The 20,941-nt window shown below is 39.1% G+C and overlaps 1 protein-coding gene across 3 annotated transcripts in view; it reads right to left on the bottom strand.

The window, feature by feature from the left end:
- The window catches only part of LOC124612336 (tyrosine-protein phosphatase non-receptor type 23-like), a 158,215-nt gene that overhangs the window by 26,056 nt on the left and 111,218 nt on the right, over positions 1–20,941 (bottom strand). For all 3 annotated transcript variants that reach the window (XM_047140485.1, XM_047140483.1, XM_047140484.1), the window contains exons 15-16: positions 13,498–13,626; positions 3,180–3,364 (exon numbers count right to left, since the gene is read on the bottom strand). In XM_047140485.1, the coding sequence (XP_046996441.1) occupies positions 3,180–3,364; positions 13,498–13,626 (314 nt within the window). The remainder of the gene's footprint in view (positions 1–3,179; positions 3,365–13,497; positions 13,627–20,941) is intronic.

The raw sequence follows: 20,941 nt of genomic DNA, 5'->3' as shown, positions 1-20,941 counted from the left end.
GAACTATTGATGAAGGGCAACACATAGATTCCATATTTCTAGATATTTGTGAAGTATTTTGTTAGTAAAAGGGTGAACGGCCTTTCAGACCATGATGCACAAATTTTAAAACTAAAAGCCTTTAGTACACAAACAAATGTCACATTAAATTTCAAACTATGTAGGAAAGTTAATCCAACAACAACAGAGAGTTTTTTAAACCTTGTCAAGTAACAAGAGTGGCAGGATGTTTATAGTGGCAATAACATAGGTAACACATTTCTCATGCTCTTTGAGAGTTGCTTTCAATTAGAACATTCTGAATGTGGTACTAGCAGCCCGGGTGGCTGACTAGTGGAATAAGGATATCATGTAGAACGAAGTGGGAATTACATCAAAATGTTAGAAGTAGCCACAATTAAAATACAGTAGCCCATTACAAACAGTATTGTGAGGTGCTTAAAATGTTATTAGGAAGGCAAAGAGTATGTGGCATGCAAATAGAACAGCTAATTCATAGGATAAAATTAAAACCATATGGTCAGTTGTGAAGGAAGTGTCTGGTCAGCAGCACAAGGTACCTACATCTAAATCCATACTCCGCAAGCCACCTGACGATATAAAGTCAGTTCGCAGTAAAAATATTTCTGTTACTGATAAATCAGATATATGTACAGTATTTAATAATAATTTTCTGAGCAATTCTGGTGAATTAAATAAAAATTTAGTTTCTACAGGGAATCATATAACTTTCTTGGCAAATGCCTTTCCGAGATTGATGTTTGAAATATTTCTCTGTGATACAGATGAGGTAGATTGAGTCAACAATTAATTCACTGAAGGCCAAGGACTCTCTTGCTTATGATGGAGTGCCTAGTAGAATATTAAAGTACTGTGCTACACATGTTATCCCAGTATTTAGCCTTATTTGTAATTTTTCCTTTAGGAATGGTCAGTTTCCTGAGCGATTATGTGTATGTAAGGGTAATTGATCATTTCATATAATACAATTTGCTATCTAATGTACAGTTCGGCTTTACAAGTCTTTTAACAACTGAAAATGCTATATTCTCTTTTCTCTGTGAGGTACTGGATGGGTTAAGCAAAAGGTTTTGAATGCTAGGCATATTTTTTTTTTTATTTAACTAAGGCATCTGATTGTGTTGATCACAAAATATTGCTCCAGAAGTTGGATCATAACGGAATACGGGGAGTAGCTCACAATTGGTTCACCTCTTACTTTAGCAACAGACAGTAAAAGGTCATTATTCACAATGTTGAGAATGGCTGTGGTGTGGGGTCTGAGTGGGGTACAGACAAGTGGGGGGTGCCTCAGGGATCAGTGTTGGGGCCAACCCTGTTCCTTATTTATATAAATGATATGTCCTCTAGTATTGTGGGTAACTCTAAAATATTTCTCTTTTCTGATGACACTAGCTTGGTAGTAAAGGATATTGTGTGCAACACTGGCTTGGTTTCAAACAGTGCAGTTCATAACCTAAATTCACGGCTTGTAGAAAATAAACTAATGCTAAATCACAGTAAGACTCAGTTTTTACAGTTTGTAACACACAATTCAACAAAATCTGACATTTCAATTTCACAGAATGAGCATATGATTAGTGAAACTGAACAGCTCAAATTTATAGGTGTTCAGATAGATAGTAAGCTGTCGTGGAAAGTCCACATTCAGGATCTTGTTGAAAAGACTTACTGCTGCCATTTTTACTATTCGAACGGTATCTGAAGGGAGTGATTGTTCGACATGAAAATTAGTCTACTTTGCTGATTTTCATTCACTTATGTCGTATGGTATTATGTTTTGGGGTAACCCGTCCCATTCTAAAAGGATATTTTTGGCTCAGAAGTGGTATAAGTTCACGAAACTTTCGTAAACTCCTGTTCATGAGTCTGGGTATTTTGACATTGGCCTGTCAATTCCCAAGAATAAGCAGCTTTCACTTAGTTAATACTCGGCAGAAATCAAACCAGCATTTGGATCGGACTTCCTTAACTCTTGTGCAGAAAGGTGTGCAGTATACTGCTGCATTCGATTTTCAGTAAGCTACCACTTGAATTCAAAAATCTTAGCAATAATCCACGTGCTTTCAAATCGAAACTGAAGAGTTTCCTCATGGGTCACTCCTCCTATTCTGTCGAGGAGTTCCTTTAAAAATTAAGCTGATTCTTGTTGTATTGTTGACTGTGTTTACTTAAACTTATGGACTGACTTTTTTCGGGTTCATAAACATTTATTTTTATCTGTTATTACTTTTATGTTGTGATTTCATGTACTGACACGTTCCATGACCTTGGAGATTTGCTACTCAATTTGGTCCTACGGAACTTGAAGTGTAAATAAAATAAAATAAAACAAAATATTTGACACGATGCCCCTACACAGATTGTTAACGAAGGTAGAAGTATATGTTATAGGTTCTCAGGTATGTGACTGCTCAAAGACTTCTTAAGTAATAGAACCCAGAAAGTTCCTCTCAATGGCAGTGTTGATCAGAGACAAGTGCATCATCAGGAGACGGAACCACCACATACATCTAGCTGTGGAAAAAGCACGTTAGACTGACATTTATTTAAAGAATCCTAAGAAAGTTTAATTCATCCATGGACAAGGTAACCTAAAAATCTCCGGTCTGCTGAGTTATTTAGAACTTATCAGTCTGAGACTGTAACAGAGGGAATATTCAAAGAAGAGCTGCTTGCTTCATCACAAATTTTTTTAGACAGTGTAAGAGCATCTCAAGAACGCTCAAGTAACTGCAATGGGAGACCCTACAAGAAAGCCTCTGCGTATTGCCTTTAGAAGGCAAATCTGAATACTGCCGACAGAAATAAATAAATGAAGAAAAAATTTCTTAGTCTTCAGAACTATTAATCCCTTCCTCGGTAATGAGAAAGGGATATGAAGTTTAATATTGGAAAGGAAGGCAGGTCATTCAGACGCCATGATGTGAAGTATCTTCTCATTATTAGGGCAAGGGGAGACTAACATTAAGGAGGAGTAGTCAAATAATCAACACACTTTGTTTGAGTAAAGGATAATTCATAACTTCGTTGGGTAGCGTAAGAATGGCTGCAGATTACACCAGGTTATTTCTCCATGGTGTGTGCATCAACAAAACATGAGGGCACATGAAAAACTGTTAAATAGTTGTACAACTATAATTCATACTTCCCCTTACCTCCCAGGCCAAGCTGTAAACTGCAAGTGAACAATCACCCTTCTCGCTCTGGTTTCACCAAGAGACACAGAAATTATTCTTTCAGTCCAATTTGGGCGAACATTGCAACTTTGTAAACTGAGCTTCATTTTTCCCATTGTCAGTTCACTTCCCTTCTCCTGTGGCCAATAAATCTGTCCTTCCAACTGAAAAAGAAAAACAGCACAGAAATTAATATGCATACAAAATTACATAAAAATAGCTTATCTGGAGTTGTAAAATATTTATTACAAAAAAAGAAATCATTCAGCAAGAAAGTGGCCATTTACAGACAGCAAAATTCTGAAAATTTAATGTATTAACATTGTTTGTTGTAAGTGTGTCAGTTCATGACATTCAATACACATAGAAGAGCAGTAAGGGATGAATGGGTGTGTCACATTGGCTCAATACTGGACACAGGACTAATTACATGCATTGGAAAACAACTGTATATAGCAATAAAATTATACAAGAGCTCTCAAGACCATCAAACATAAAGACAATTCAGCCAATACAGACAGAAAAAAATTAACAGCACTTTTTAGAGTCTAAGAGACAAAAAAAATATAACATACTCTGTTTCTCCACTTTGCTGAAGTTACATAAGTTGCAAGTACAAATAAAGTCAGCTGGGTGTAGGGGGAAAATAAAAAATAAAAACAACTTTATGAAATCATATTTTACAAAATGTTTCTGAGTTAACTTATTGTCAATAATACTAGTAATAATGATAGTGGTGGTGATGAAACGGTAATGATAATAGCAATAATAATAATTTCTTTTACGCAGCAGAAGTCTACACATATTACAACGATATGGTTTACACATGTGAGTACATCCTGACTGGTTCCTCACTGCCCTTAGCCTGCATTCAATAAGGTAACTTTCAGCATTTTTTCTTCTCACAAAGAATGTAGCAGCAGAAAACATTCCCTATCCCTGCTGATTAGAATTTTACAGTTACTTCCAAACTGTTTCTTTAGATTACCCACTAGACTCTCAATTTTTTGGATAGTCTGCACATTTAAGGCTAGTATCTCTCAGTCACATATTTCAGAACTAGAGTATGAGTTTTGTAGATTACACACACACACACACACACACACACACACACACACACACACACAAAATGCCACCTTAAAAACTGCCTAACTTGCTAAATTACACTCTCAACTTTTAACATCATTCGCCACAATGACCATAACAGCATCCCTCCGATCTCTGTGTCTAGCTAACATCACACACTCCTTATCCACATAGACCAACAATACTGTCATCAACTTGGCCTCAATAACCTCAATCCCGCACAGGCTTAATTCCCATTCAAGGGCCTAACTTTTATCCTTACCTCACTTTCGACAACGCTAGACCTGCCAAAGACGTACCTTCCTTCATCTGATAACACGGCAGAAACATTTCTTTCTCACCCATCCAACAGATCACAAATAACCCCTATCTACCACCTATAAAAAAAAAATTGTTATCTCCACTGACAAAGGCTCCGCTACTAATTTTTTCAATACATTAAATAGTGAGCAGACCTCCCTGAATTTTCATGGACAATGCTTCGCTACTGGATAACTGTAAGGAAATACAGAACAAAGACGGCAGTAATTACAATTGGTTTGAAAATGGCAACTCTGTTTAAGCACAAATGAATACAAGATAATGGTCATAACAGATGGAAATATACCAGGTGTATCGGTATGAAATGAGCGTTAAGATACAAATGTGTCGATAGGGAACATTTGTTGTGAACGAGCCTCAATTTTATTTTTTTTTTGTTTGGTTGGTATGACATCTGTCAAAGATATTTAGTATACATTAAGTCATGGAACAAATATCATATGTTTTCATCGTGTTAACAATGTCGAATTTTGTACCAGAAAGTGATGATTTGCGGAAAGCATTAATTTTTTGTTTTCATTTGAAAAAAAGTGCTGCACAGTCGCATCGAATGCTTATTGAGGCATATGGTGATCATGCTCTATCAGAAGCGATGTGCAAAAGATGGTTTCAACAGTTCAGAAATAATGATTTTGACGTAAGAAATGAAGAACGTGGAAGACCACCAAAAAAGTTCAAAGACGTCGAATTGCAAGCAATATTGGATGAAGATGATACTTTGAGTCAGAAGCAAATGGCAGCAATGCTAAATGTTGCACAACAAACAATTTCTGGCCGTTTGAAAGCTATGGGAAAGATCCAAAAGTGTGGAAAATGGGTGCCACATGAACTGAATGAAAGACATATGGAAAACCGAAAAACCATTTGTCAAATTTTGCTTCAAAGACATGAAAGAAAATCAATTTTGCATCGAATTATTACTGGCGATGAAAAATAGATTTATTTTAAGAATCCTAAATGGGAAAAAAATCAGGGTTGATCCGGGACAACCATCAACATCGACTGCAAAACGAGATCAATTCGGCAAGAAGACAATGCTCTGTGCTTGGTGAGATCAGAAAGGTATGGTTTATCATGAGCCTCTAAAACCCGGTGAAACTGTGAAAACTAATCGCTACAGACAACAAATGATCAATTTGAACTATGCATTAATCGAAAAAAGAACAGAATGGGCCAGAAGACATGGCAAAGTAATTTTTTTACACGACAATGCACCTGCACACAAAGGAAAACTGGTTCAGGATACAATCAAAACACTTGGCTGGGAGCTGCTACCCCACACGCCGTATTCACCAGACTTGGCCCCTTCCGATTACCATTTGTTTTCATCAATGGGACACACGTTGGCTGAGGAACATTTTGATTCCTACGAAGAAGTCGAAAATTGGGTGTCTGATTGGTTTGCTTCAAAAGACGAACATTTCTATTGGTGTGGTGTCCACAAATCGCTAGAAAGGTGGAAAATGTATAGAAAGCAATGGTCAGTACTTTGAATAATATGTTTTTACTTTTCAATTCAAAATTAGTGTTTCATTTTCACAAAAAAACGCTCATTTCATACCGGTACACCTGGCAGAAATAACCCAGTAGTAATTGATTACAGAATTAGTGGTAAACTTTTGGAGGCAGTCACATTGCTTACATATCTGGGGGTAATATATCACCACAGGTTCATGGGACATGGGCAGACGAGACTTGAATGTGCTGCCGACCTTATGTGCTCCGCAAGACAAGACATGTGAGGCTTGCTGCTGCAGAGCGACTTGGCAAATGCAAGGTATATGTCTCTACAAACTTACTTTTATCCTATAGCTACTTTTGCTTAGGCATTTTGGACTTTCTGTCAATCTCCTTTTATCATATGTTTGCGTTCTCTTTTGCCTGTCTCATTTGCTGCATTTTTATATTTTCTCCTTTTGTTAATTACATTCAATGTCTCCTAAGACATCCAAGGCTTTCTATTAATCATTGTTTTTTAACTATTTGATTCTCTGCTGCCTTCACTATTTTGTCTCTCAAAGCTACCCATTCCTTTTCCCCATTTCAGTCAATTGTTGCCTAATGCTGCCTTTAAAACACTCAACAACCACTAATACTTTAAACTTATCCATGTCTCATCTCTTTAATTTCCACCTTTTCGTAATTTATCCATAACCAACAAATTATGGTTAAAGTTAAAGATCACAACTGCCCCCTGGAAATGTCTTACAGTTTAAAATCTTGTTCCGAAATCTGTCTCACCATTATATAATCAATCTGAAACCTTCCCGTGTCTCCAGGTCTCTTCCACATATACAACCTCCTTTCTCGATTCCTAAATGAGTGTTTGTGACAATTAAATTATACTCTGCACAAAACTCTATGAGATGGCTTCCTCTTTCATTCCTTTCTCCCCAGTTCATATTTTGCTACTATTTTTCTTTCTCTTCCTCTTCGTATGGCCAAATTCCGGTCACTGCTCACAATTAACTTTTCCTCTCTCTTAAGTATCTGAATAATGTCTCTTATCTCATCATACATTCTTTTAATATCTTCATTATCTGTTGAATTAGATGATGTGTAAACTGGCATGACTTTGATGTGTGTTGGCTTTGCGCCTATCTTGGCTACAATAATGAATTCACTGTGCTGCTCACAGTAACTTACCCATATTCCTGTTTTCTTATTCATTGTGAGACCTACTCCTGTATTACTCATATCTGATTTTGTATTTATAATCCAATACTCACACACCCAGAAGCCCCGTTCCTCCTGCCACCAAACGTTACTAATTCCACTACATACAAATTCAGTGTATCGATTTCCCTTCCCGATTAAGGGTTCTAACAGTCCAAGTGGATGCAGCCATCACTTAACCACACACCAGAGCTGCATGTCCTCAGGGAAAGTAAAGGCTGTAGTTTCACCTTGCTTTCAGCCATTTACAGTAATGCATAGCAAGGCCATGTTGGCTGACGTTACAAGACTAGATTAATCAACCGAGACTGTTGTAACCGCAACAATTGAATATCTCTGTAATTAAAGGAGACAGAAATACAATTTTATGGGTAATAATTTAGAAGGCAGTGAAAAACACAACAATGCTTTCTTTTGTTTCAGGGTTATCAGCATTGAACAATGGAAATGGTTGCTAAAGTGTTACTGGAGAACAGGGAATGTGAGTGCAATAGGCTGGCGCTGCAGAGATGAATTTGGAACACCACCACTGACAAGAGTAACAATTACAGGAATCAGAGACAAGTTTGAAGTTGAAGGAACAGTGCACGATATGGAGAAGACAGATAGCGGAGGAAAGAGAAGTTCAATAGACAATGAGAGTGTTGATGCAGTAATTCAGGCATACATACAATCCCTGAAGAAATCTGTGAGGCAATGCTTTTGTGAGACTGGGATCTGCAGAAGCAGTGTTCATACAATTTTGTGGTCTCAGAACTTTGAGCATTACATTTCCAGACTCCTCCATGCTCTTAATGAGGATGATCCTCATAGGCGAACCAAATTTTGTGAGCGGTTCATTAACAGATGTGAAGAAGAGCAACGTTTCCATGATCGAATTCTTTGGTCAGATGAAGTGATGTTTAAACTTGATAGAACAATTAACCACCATAATTGTGTATACTGGGCTAGGGAGAATCCATACGTAACCGAGCAAAGGCATGTTAATCTACCACGAGTAAGAGTCTAGTGTGGTCTGTCTTCTAGAGGGTTAATCAGGCTGCACTTCTTTGACAACACTGTCATGGGTGACTCGTACTTGGAAATGATAACTCTTGGTCTTAGTGTTGTGTTTGGAAATGAAGATTATTACTTTCAACAGGATGGGGCGCCACCTCTCTTTCACCTGCATGTGAGGGCATTTCTCAATCATACATACCCTGCCAGGTGGTTAGGATGAAGAGGGAGTGTGGAGTATCCCACTCTATTTCCAGATTTCACTCCTCTAGACTTCTTTCTGTGGGGTACTCACAAGAACACAGTTTACGCTGTGAGACCACACACACTGGATGATCTTAGAGATCAAATTGTGCAAGTCTGTGATGCTATTCCGTTGGAAACAATAAAGTTGGCATGCCACTCAGTCGTAAGTCGTCATCAACGGTGTATTGTGATGGACAGACACCAGTTTGAACATTTACCACCTTAAGTCGGACCATGAGGCACCTAACCCCACTAAAATTGTATTTATAACCCCTTTCATTAAAGAGATGTTCAGTTTCAAAGAGTGTATACATTATTTTGGGGCACCCTGTATATCTAAAAAACGAGATTGACAGAAAGTGTGAAATAACTACAGAAGCACAGCTAGTGGGCAAATGTAAAGCTGTAGAAGCATATATAACTAGGAAAAGATAGATGCCACCAACAAAGAAATTAGAGAGACCTTTGGAATAAAGAGAAGCCACTGTATGACTACAAATAGCTCAGGTGGAAAGCCAGTCCTAACCAAAGAAGAGAAAACTGAAAAGTAGAAGGAATACACAGAGTGGCTATACGAGGGAAATGAACTATATTATTATACAGGGTGATTCAAAAAGAATACCACAACTTTAGGAATTTAAAACTCTGCAGCGACAAAAGGCAGAGCTAAGCACTATCTGTCGGTGAATTAAGGGAGCTATAAAGTTTCATTTAGTTGTACATTTGTTCGCTTGAGGCGCTGTTGACTAGGCGTCAGCGTCAGTTGATGCTAAGATGGCGACCGCTCAACAGAAAGCTTTTTGTGTTATTGAGTACGGCAGAAGTGAATCGACGACAGTTGTTCAGCGTGCATTTCGAACGAAGTATGGTGTTAAACCTCCTGATAGGTGGTGTATTAAACGTTGGTATAAACAGTTTACAGAGAATTCAGCCAATAAAGTTTTTGGTCCCTTTTTCTTCGAAGGTGCTACTGTAACTGGACTACAGTATCTGGAGATGTTAGAGAATTGGCTGTTCCCTCAGCTCAAACAAGAAGCACTACAATTCATATTTCAGCAGGATGGAGCGCCACCACATTGGCACTTATCTGTCCGTAACTACCTGAACGTCAACTACCCGAGGCGATGGATCGGCCACCAGGCAGCCCGTGACAGAGCACTTCATCACTGGCCTCCAAGAAGCCCTGATCTTACCCCCTGCGATTTTTTCTTATGGGGGTATGTTAAGGATATGGTGTTTCGGCCACCTCTCCCAGCCACCATTGATGATTTGAAACGAGAAATAACAGCAGCTATCCAAACTGTTACGCCTGATATGCTACAGAGAGTGTGGAACGAGTTGGAGTATCGGGTTGCTATTGCTCGAGTGTCTGGAGGGGGCCATATTGAACATCTCTGAACTTGTTTTTGAGTGAAAAAAAAAAAAAGCCTTTTTAAATACTCTTTTTAATGATGTATAACAGAAGGTTATATTATGTTTCTTTCATTAAATACACATTTTTAAAGTTGTGGTATTCTTTTTGAATCACCCTGTATTATAGACAGGGAAGATAAGAGGGAAGATATGTATAACAACAATGGAAATTCCTGGATGGAACAATACACAAAATAAGTCGCAGGACTGTGCATTTGGATGCCCATGTGGTCGCATATGTGAATGTGTGTACTTTTGCTAGAAAAAGAACAAGAGCTTTAAAACTTCCTGGCAGATTAAAACTGTGTGCCCGACCGAGACTCGAACTCGGGACCTTTGCCTTTCGCGGGCAAGTGCTCTACCAACTGAGCTACCGAAGCACGACTCACGCCCGGTACTCACAGCTTTACTTCTGCCAGTACCTCGTCTCCTACCTTCCAAACTTTACAGAAGCTCTCCTGCGAACCTTGCAGAACTAGCACTCCTGAAAGAAAGGATATTGCGGAGACATGGCTTAGCCACAGCCTGGGGGATGTTTCCAGAATGAGATTTTCACTCTGCAGCGGAGTATGCGCTGATATGAAACTTCCTGGCAGATTAAAACTGTGTGCCCGACCGAGACTCGAACTCGGGACCTTTGCCTTTCGCGGGCAAGTGCTCTACCAACTGAGCTACCGAAGCACGACTCACGCCCGGTACTCACAGCTAGTTCTGCAAGGTTCGCAGGAGAGCTTCTGTAAAGTTTGGAAGGTAGGAGACGAGGTACTGGCAGAAGTAAAGCTGTGAGTACCGGGCGTGAGTCGTGCTTCGGTAGCTCAGTTGGTAGAGCACTTGCCCGCGAAAGGCAAAGGTCCCGAGTTCGAGTCTCGGTCGGGCACACAGTTTTAATCTGCCAGGAAGTTTCATATCAGCGCACACTCCGCTGCAGAGTGAAAATCTCATTCTGGAAGAGCTTTAAAGTTAGCGCGAATACTGGTTTCTGTTATATGTGTCCATGCATTACATATAAATCTGCTATCGGTGAGTGGCTGCCTTTTCGCTTATTTTACAGATCAGAGATACGATACTATGAGAATTATGACAGAGAACTAAGAGTTGTAAGTCAAAACAAGGCCCCTGGGGCAGATGATACTTCCTCAGAATTACTGAAATCCTTGGGGGAGTCAGCCATGACAAAACTACTTCAACTGGTCTGCAAGATATAAGAGACAGGCAAAATACCTTCAGACTTCAAAGAAAAATCTAATAATTCCAGATCCAAAGAAAGAAAGTGTTGGCAGGTGTGAATACTACTAAACCATTAGTTTAGATTGTAATTCACCATAAAGATGACACACTGAGTTGCAGACAGGCACAACAAAAAGACTGTTACACATATAGCTTTTGGCCAAAGCCTTCTGCAGAAAAGAGAACACACACACATTCACACAAGCAAACACATCTCACACACATATGACCGCCATCTACGGCAAGCTATGACTGGAATGCAACTGTTGTGTTGAATGAAAGTAGCAATCTGGAGTAAGGTGAGAAGGGGGCCATTAATCTGGGTGTGTAGTTTGCAATTGGTCACTGTTGTAAAATGGTTGCAATGACACGGCTGGGACAGTTTTTGCACTTAGGTGCTCCTCAGAGCTATAATATTAGGGTGGGGGCTTGGGAAGCAGGAATGTTTTGGGGATGGACAAATATCTGGGAAACAAAATATCATTTCTGGAGGGGTGACTTGGAATATCGTGGACGATATCCCTCATTTTGAGGCACAATGGGATTTAGTTAAAGCACTTTCACAGACTGTGGTTTCTATTGTTCTATCATTAGAGACTCTGAGTGATGAAGGGGGCACTATCCTATGACAGATGTGTATGAATGTAGTTACATGAAGTATGTAAGGCCACTCCACTAGTCTACTGTAAATGGATAGATAAAAAGTCTACTCAGCAAGTGACGGCATGGGAACACAAAAACAAAAGTGTTTAACTTTTACACGGTTTTGGAACCAGTGGTTCCTTCTTATGGCAGAAGAGTTGAAGGGGAAGGAAGAGGGCTGAAGGAAAAGAACTGGAGAGCTTTAGGGAAAGGGGTACAGTTCAGAAAAGTCACCCATATCCCCGGGTCAGGGGAGACTTACCGGACAGGATGAGAAGGAAAGACTCAATCCAGTAGTCGATGTCTTGCTGAGGCTTATGCAGATAAGCTACCTGCCCACCTTGTTCAGAAACAGATAACCCATGTTTCATCTACAGACCACAGCCCACAGTCCTTGTAGATCTACTGATCAGCCACACAGCAGGACATCTTCCATCAGTCAAAGTGATCTAGGACTGACAATATTATACCATATTTTCCACCATGGCTCTGACAGCCTCTCATTTAGCTCAGAAATAACAAGTGCTCACCCCACTCATCTCCAAAGTTTCTCAAAGTTGTGTTCCATCATCTGCCGAATCTATACAATATCCCTGTCTATCCCTATGCTACTCGTGTCCAAGCCCTCTTGCGTCATAGGTCTGCTTAGAAGACTCAGAAGCAAAATCTATCACATACATGTGCCCACTTCGTCCTATTCCAGTTCTGTGACTGATCCTATTCCAGCTCTGTGACTGATATTTATTACCAGGTCACAGAGTGTCAGCAGTGAATGCAGGCGCATCATATACCAATTTCTTTGCAACCAACACACAGTATTCTGCATTCCATTTTTTTCTTTTCCTCTTTTCTCATTTCTTCCTGTCTTTGAATTTATTTTCGCCATTCTTTTTTCCTTTGACTGACATAGTTAACAATACACTTTGTGTGTTCATCATTATTTTGTTTGTATTTGCAGCTTGTATTTCCTTCCCGTTTTTTCATTCCAAATTTACTTTTTAACCATCCCCAGCTCAATATTAAGCATCTTCTTGACAAAATCCCGACTGTTACTCTATTGTTAGCCTCTAACCACTTCCTGTATGTCGTCTCACCAGAGTCATAATCTGACATTACTTTTTCCTTCCCCTATCCTGTCACTCATTTTCAATTTTGATGAAAGAACCGATTCTGTCAGCTCTGTCGTAAATACACATTTTTATCATTCTCGTAAATAGATTCACACTTGAATAATATTCATTAAAGTTGAAGAAGGAGCAACATACTGTTTACAACAAGCTATTCCATTGCTGCTACATGGGGCATGGGCACCTGTCAGTTTGCCCATGCCCAGGTGCAGGCTAGCTGTCAGGTAGATCTACTGCACAGTATTCACTCCTTGTTCTGCATGTCTGCAAGTCACTTGGTCACCTCTGCTCAAGGGCACTCAGCTGAGGTGCTACAACTGTGTAGGCTGCAGCCAGTTGACAGGCTGCCTATGGCATGAGCACACAAACAGGAACAGCCTGATCATCTTGTGATGTTGCAGTTCTACTTAATTCCAGGCTTGCTATAAAAATTGGATGAGGAATTTTGCCTTAGGCAAGACACCTTTGGAATTTTGTTTTACCCAGACATGTTTCAGCACTCTTACCCAAGGAATATCCTGGTTTAAACATCTGGGGAATAAGGCTATGACTGCAGAAATTACCTCTGTGTCACTAAGAAGACACACAACAACTTCAACTTGCTGTTCCCAAACCATCATCCAGAAGTCTGCATACGTAGATGGCAATGGAGCCTGTGTAGCAATAAATGATGGTGTGTCTGGTGTCAAGTCCTGCAACACAATCATCACATTTAGAATACATTCAAATAAAACAGAAAAACTCACTGTTTTATCATATAATTAAGACAAGATATAAATGAATAACATCATTCTTCTTGAATTAGAAATAAATTAAAACAAAAGAACAGGATTTTGTGTGAAAGGGAAAATTCATCCAAGGAAACTTCAAAATTACAAGAACGATTTGCTGGGCAGTACTTACTTTCAGGAGGCAAAATACCTGTGTTGCCGATAGGCATGTCACTAGCTTAGGTTTCAGAACAAGTAATTTCTTCCTCAGGGAGAAGACAGGGATAGGTTGAGGAGGTTTGAAATGGGAAGAGCAGGGCTCCAAGACTCCTCACAAGGATAAATACCTCAATCCACAGAACTTCTGACCCCACCCAAACCACACACCCCCCTCACCTTTTACCTTCTTCCTAATATCCACAAACCCAATCACCCTGGATTTCTCGTGGTTGCTGGCTTCAATGTACCTATCAAATATATATCTGTCTTAGTTAATCAACACCTGCAATATATAGTACAAAGACTTCACTCCTATATTAAAGACACCAACCATTTTGTACATCATCTGAAATCTGTACCCAGTCGACTCCTACAATGCTCCTTGCTTGTAACTATTAATGCCACCTCCCTCTACACCAATGTCCCTCATTTATATGGTCTGTATGCTGCCGAACATATGGTCTGTATGCTGCTGAACATTTCTCAATCATCACCCACTTGATTCTGAATCTATGAAATCCTACCCACTCACTTTAACTTTATACTTACCAACAACTACTATACCTTTGAGGGTCAGACATACAAAAGCCACGGGAACCATGATGGCCCTTCCTACACCAATACATTCATGGGTTGCTTGGAGCAAGCCATACCGGGATCGATAAACCTTCAGCCGCTGGTTTAGTTTAGATACATTGATGACATCTTTGCCATATGGACTCATGGTGAGGCTAAACTGTAAAAATTCTTAGACTCTCTAAATACTTTCTCCTAATTAAATTTCACATGGTCCTATTCCAAATTCCATTCCATTTTTGTTCATATTCACTTTAACCTCATCAAAGGTTGGCTGCATGCTTGGCATTTGAGGCAAACATATTTGTTTAGATGCATACACTTTACAGCAATACACCACCATTATTACCTCAGCCTTCTGGACGTAATTGCCCTACCAGCCTAGTTCAAAAGCAGATTTCCAGAGACATTGCATCCAATCCTGGTACTGCTGATCCCTCTTGTAACTCAGTATTAAGATAGTCTTGAAAGTATTAATCAGCTACTTCAACAAGGCTATGACTTCCTAAAATCACGGCCTAACATGAGTTCCATTCTCTCTGACATTTTGCCCACCACACCTAGAATAGCTTTTTAGTGTCCTTCCAATCTCCGCAGTATCCTTGTCAGACTCTATGCTCCTCCTGCATCCATCTCCCTACCCTATGGCTCCTGTGACTGTCCCCGCTGCAAGACGTGCTCTACGCACCCTCCTACCGCCACCTATACCAGCCCTGTAACTGGCAAAATGTATACCATCATGGCAAGAGCCACTTGTAAAATGACAAATGTCGTATACCAGCTGTAATGTAAACACTGTTTGGCCTTTTACAGTGGCATGACTACCGCCAAATTATCTGTTAGGATGAATGAGCATTGGCAGAGGGTGTATGCTGGCAACATACTATATCCTGTTGCACCGCAAACTCTAAAACGTGACAGATTTGACCTCAATGCCTGTTTCACCATGTGTGCCAACTGGATTCTTCCCGCAGACACCAGATGTCAGAATCCTGCAGGTGGGAACTGGAATTACATCATGTGCTTGGTTCTCGCCATCCACCTGGTGTTAATTTCTTCTGTCTTAGCATTTCTTTACAGTAACTATTCCTTTATTCGTTCTGTTTCATTTTCTGACCTGTCTATTTTTTGCTGCCACCCTCCCACCTCTATCACGTACAATGACCAGAGCTTTCCACTATTATTAATTTATGCATATTGTTTTGTCAGTAATCTCTGTCTTGTGTACACAAGAAGATTTTAAATTAGAATAAATTATAGTTACAAGCTCAGAAGAAACATAAACAATCATCATAAAGGAATTCAAGTTCAAACGCTCTCTTAAATGGGAATAATCGAAAGTGAAAATAATAATAATAATAATAGTTACAAGTGATGAACTGGCAGTTTTGGTATACAAAGATGAAATTTAGACAGGAACAGGCATCAAACAAGTCACCAGCAGAATGGCTCAGTTTCTTATTTCACAGGATAAGTAGAATACGAAAGAAAGTGTGCAGTTGGGAGGTATTATGCATCTATCTTCGATACGATATCTGCAGCACACAGTTAATGATGATTGTTAACATAATTCACACACGTGAAGTAGCCATAAAAGGGGGCTGATGAATAGTCTGAACACATTTGGTTCACTGTTGTCATCAGCAAAGCAAGGAATTTACTGAACTGCTGAGAGTGGTGACCATGGTATTTTGAGTGAAATTATAAATTTTGTGAATGGGAATGAAAGTTATCAGGTTTGAACTATTGCCTCTATTGTGAATAACTGTCATGGAAATTTCAGATTTTCATGTCACATTGCTGTCAAAAGGGACTGCAATGATGGATTATCATGTTACAGTGGATCAGCTAGTTACCTAAAACAAAGAGGACCTATCAGTTTCATGTCTTCACAACTGACAGATATCTTCACATAGTGACAGAAAATTCTGTTCGATAAATATCAAAAGTGGATTGATGTTGACTGCTAGGTGGAAGCCACATGCCAAGAGGAATGTTTCCTGGTAGGTGGTACTGTAATCGGTGCGAGAGTTAACAGTGACTGGATGGAAGAACACACTGAAATCAGTAACCCTGATGACGAGATTCAATGGGACTCAGTGAAATCAAGCAGCTTGATGGTGTAGGGGCTCGAACTTAACCCCAAAGGGAACAGGAAAGTACATTATGTTAAAAGTAGCTTATTTGGCGGATTTTTAAATGTCTAATCGTAAAACTTTTTCTGTACAAACAAATTTGCAAAACTAAATTAAATTTTTAACAATAATATTAACTGTTTGACACAGAAAGTTTACATTTTTATAAAAAAATGTCAAGTAGGATCAAGTGAGTCTGTTCTCAATTGCAAAAATGGGAAAAATTAAATTTTGTCAGTTACAGCTCCGTCTGCCAAAAATGAAAGAAATGCTTTCAGTAAACTCTAGGTTTTTTTGTCATAGAATGCGAATCTGCAATAAAATTGTGCGATTTCTATTTGACAATAAAAAATTGATCCCCCCATGGGACAGGGGAGGGTCAGGTCAGGGAGTGGCCAGTTTTAAACCAGACAGATGTTCCCCTTGAAAATAGTAACTTTTCATCTGCAAAATTTTTTTCATACAATACACATTTTTGTGATATTCAGTTCTATCATCTTAAAAAACACCATATATAAGTGAAAATGTAAATGTTTTGTTCAAAATCTTAAATTTCAAAGTTTTTCAAGAATTTCTTTGAAATTTTGACACAGTGTTGCATTTGGATACATATGTTTTTATATATTTATGTGGGACTCCAGTAGTTATATAAAAACATGCATATGTGAATGCAAAATTGTGTCCAAACTTCAAATAAATCAGTGAAAAACTTTCATAATTTAAGATTTTTAATTAATAAACATGAGAATTTTGCTAGGCAAAATGGTCTCTCTGACACTGAGCATTGTTTATTGTTATTGCCAACAAAACCTAGATTTGGAAATGAAATTGCTTAAAATGAATGGGAAAAACTGATTGTGCTCATTGGTATGTGTGATATGAGAGACCTCTTGTGCTGCTGGATCTGCGAGGATAGGAGCTTCGTTGACAATATTTTGCACAGTTTTAATCTGTGAATGGGTAGGATTACAAAGTTTTGGATGATCCATATTCTGTAGTAGTATGCTAATCATAAGCTGATAAGCCATAAATACAACTTTTCCATTTTACATTAAAACACACTGTGAGAAAGAAAACAGAATAGCACACACAATAGTTGGGCATGCAAGTTTTGTTTAAAATTGTGTATAAAGGAGAAATAATACATACAGGAGACAAAATTTATCTAATAGTTTACATGTCCATGAGAATGTTATTAGAGTGTCATGTAAAATATGAAGTAAGCCAGTTGAGAAATTTTCATTATTTTTGCTAATGTTTCCCCATTATACATTATGCAGGGTGTAAACACTAAGTTGACAAACCAGAATAACTCAAAAAACTAGCTTCACAGGAAAAAATGTGTAGAATCCAAAGTTGATTATTTTCGAGGGGGGCATCTGCTGGTGTTAAAATTACCCCGCCACCCCAGTCCCCTGGGGGTGGGGCGGGAGGCAACTTTTAAATTTCAAATGGGAAACCCCATTTTTTGTTGCAGATCTAGATTCTACATAAAAAACTACATACATTTTGTCTTAAGCATTTATTTTGATTCTTGGTAGTTGGCGCTGTAATTCAAGAAAATCCATGTTCCCAGTTTTGCCTGGAAAATGGTTACAGATAAATAAAAAATACTTACTTACTTCGTAAATTTTGATTTCCTAAAATTAAAACTCTCCCTCTCTCCCCACAGGGTGGGGCTTGAGAGAGAGGAATTAGAGTTTTACAAATGTTGACCCAAATAATAATTTTTTATGCAAATTCAGATAAGTTGTGTTTGTTTCGTGGCCAACATTTGTAAAACTCTAATTCCTCTCTCTCAAATCCCACCCTATGGGGAGAGTTTTAGTTTTAGCAAATCAAAATTTAAGAAGTAAGTAAGTATGTTTTATTTATCCGTAACCATTCTCCACCCAAAAATGATAACATCGAGTTTCCTGAACTACAGTGCCAAATAGCAAGAATCAAAACAAATGTTTAAGACAAAATGTACATAGTTTTTTATGTAGAATCTGATCCTCCAATAAAAAAAAAAAAATGGGGTTTCCCATTTGAAATTTTAAAGTCCCCACCCCCAGGAGGCTGGGGTGGCGGACTAATTTAACACCTGCACATGCCCCCCTCGAAAATAATCAACTATGGATACTACACATTTTTTCATGTGAAACTTATTTTTCAAGTTATTTTGGTTTGTCAACTTAAAATTTACATCCTGTATATTTAGGTACCATATACTGCATGTTTCAAAATTAATATAGGGATTTTAAGTCTCTGCAGCATTTATTACATTAAACTAACAATTACAAATAATATATCATATGAAGGAGCAACTTGAACAGATATTAAAGCTTGTAACAGGTATACAAACAACACTGTTCAAGTTGTAGACCATGATTAGCGTGCCAACTTTGCAAATGAAATGTTGCTGCATGACAGATTTTCTGGACTGTGTCATCTTCTGTGATGAATTGACACTTCACCTAAATGGAAGTGTGTTCACACATAATGTGTACATCTGGAGGTCAGCAAATCCCCACAAGACTGTACAGTTACTAAATTGAATGTTTTTTGTGCCATTCATGGCAAAAAAGTTCATGGGCCCTTCTTTTTCTGTGACGGTATTGTAATTGGTGTTTCTTATCTTGGTGCATTAGAACTATGGCTCTTTCCTCTGGAAGAAGCTAACCCACAGAACTTTGTTTGGCAGCATGGTGGTGTATTGCCTCATTGACATAACTCAGCATGCAGTCAGTTAACGACATTGTACCCGAGCACTGGATTGGCTGTAAGGGGCCAGATAACAGAATTTATTTCGCATGGAGTCCATGTTCATCCGATAAGATGCAATGTGATTTTTACGTTTTGTGTTTCATAAAGGATGATGAGTATGTGCCTCCTCTACTAACTGATCTACTCAACTTGAGAAACAGGATTGAAGAAGTTGTTGCAACAATTACTCCAGACACATTGATCAAGGTTAGGGAAGATCTTGCCTGTCGACTCAATGTGTGCCCCGTGATGAATGGTGCTCACATTGAACACTTGTATGAAAAATTGTTCGAATTGCTCTTTCATTTGCTGCATTATTTATAAATGTTAGTTGAATGTAGTAACTGCTACAAAGCCTTACAAAGTCTGATACTCATTATGAAGCACCAGGTATACTAAAAAGTATCTGGCTTATTTGTATCTGAAAGTTTATTAGACTGTCTTGTAAAAATTTGTATTCAAAACACTGTTTCCCTGATATATAATCTTACACCACTCCAGTAGGTATACAAAAATGTGCATATTTGAATACAACATTTTGTCAAAATTGCATAGCAGACAGTGTAAAACTTTCAGAAATTTAAGACGCTGAACAAATTAGCATTTACATTTTCATTTATGCCTGTTTTAAATTGTAAAATTTAGTAGCTCAAAAAATATGCTTTGTACAGGAAAAAAAACCTCCAGATGTAAAGTTAATGTTCTCAAAGGAGACATCTGCATGTGGTCAAATTGACTGCTCCCTAACACCCCACTGGGGTGTCAACTTCTTATTTTCAAATGAGAATCCCTCAGGAGTCATGGCATGGCTCATGTGCCCACCATCATGTATTTTACACCCTGTTTTTAACGTACTTCCACCTCACTATGTTAATTTAAATTATTACTGTAACTGAGTTGCTGCTTTGCCTGACCGTGAGCGGCGCTAGCAGCGCATATCGCTATATCCCCTCTCGTAGTCTGTTGTAAGGGAGTTGGTCGCAGTTCAGGTTACGAGTTTGGGTCTGCCAGTCAATTGGAACATGTCTGGAGCGCAGCCCGGACCTGCCAGTTGGGCACTTGCAATGCGGCAATACTGCAGTTGGGTTGGAGCAGCAGTGAGATCTGCGTCGGCATGGCTTGCCCTAACATCGCCGTCACGCATCACTTGAGCCGGGCCATGGTCTTGGTGGATCGGCGGTCGGTCGTCCTACAGGACGACACGTTTTGGCTCGCCGATTGTTCGTGAGTCGGCTGTATGTATGTGTGTGTGTGTGTGTGTGTGTGTGTGTGTGTGTGTGTGTGTGTGATACATCTTCATGTGTGCTTAGTTACTGTTGCATACCGTTCAGGTCTTCGTCCAAGTGTTTGTAGTTCGCATAATTTCCTCTGACAAGTTATTTTAAATGTTGTCGGCGTACTGAATCTGAGAGGTTGGTCATCTCATTCGGCGAAGTGTAACCGGTTCCCCCGAGCACTTCTGGGTCCCTTCAACTACCATCTTGTGGAACTTGGGTCGGTCCTTCCCTGGTGCAGGGATGTCGTTTTGCAAGTGGGCGTGTTTCCTCTGCATGGTTGGGTCCGAGCCAGTATTTCTGTCGTCATGTGTCTGGAAGTGAGTGGGAGAAGCACCAGCAGTG

The sequence above is a fragment of the Schistocerca americana genome, chromosome 4 (genome assembly GCF_021461395.2).
Source record: "Schistocerca americana isolate TAMUIC-IGC-003095 chromosome 4, iqSchAmer2.1, whole genome shotgun sequence".
Taxonomy (NCBI): Eukaryota; Metazoa; Arthropoda; class Insecta; order Orthoptera; family Acrididae; genus Schistocerca; species Schistocerca americana.
Note: the sequence above shows the minus strand (reverse complement) of the source record. Positions and strands in the feature narration are given on the sequence as shown.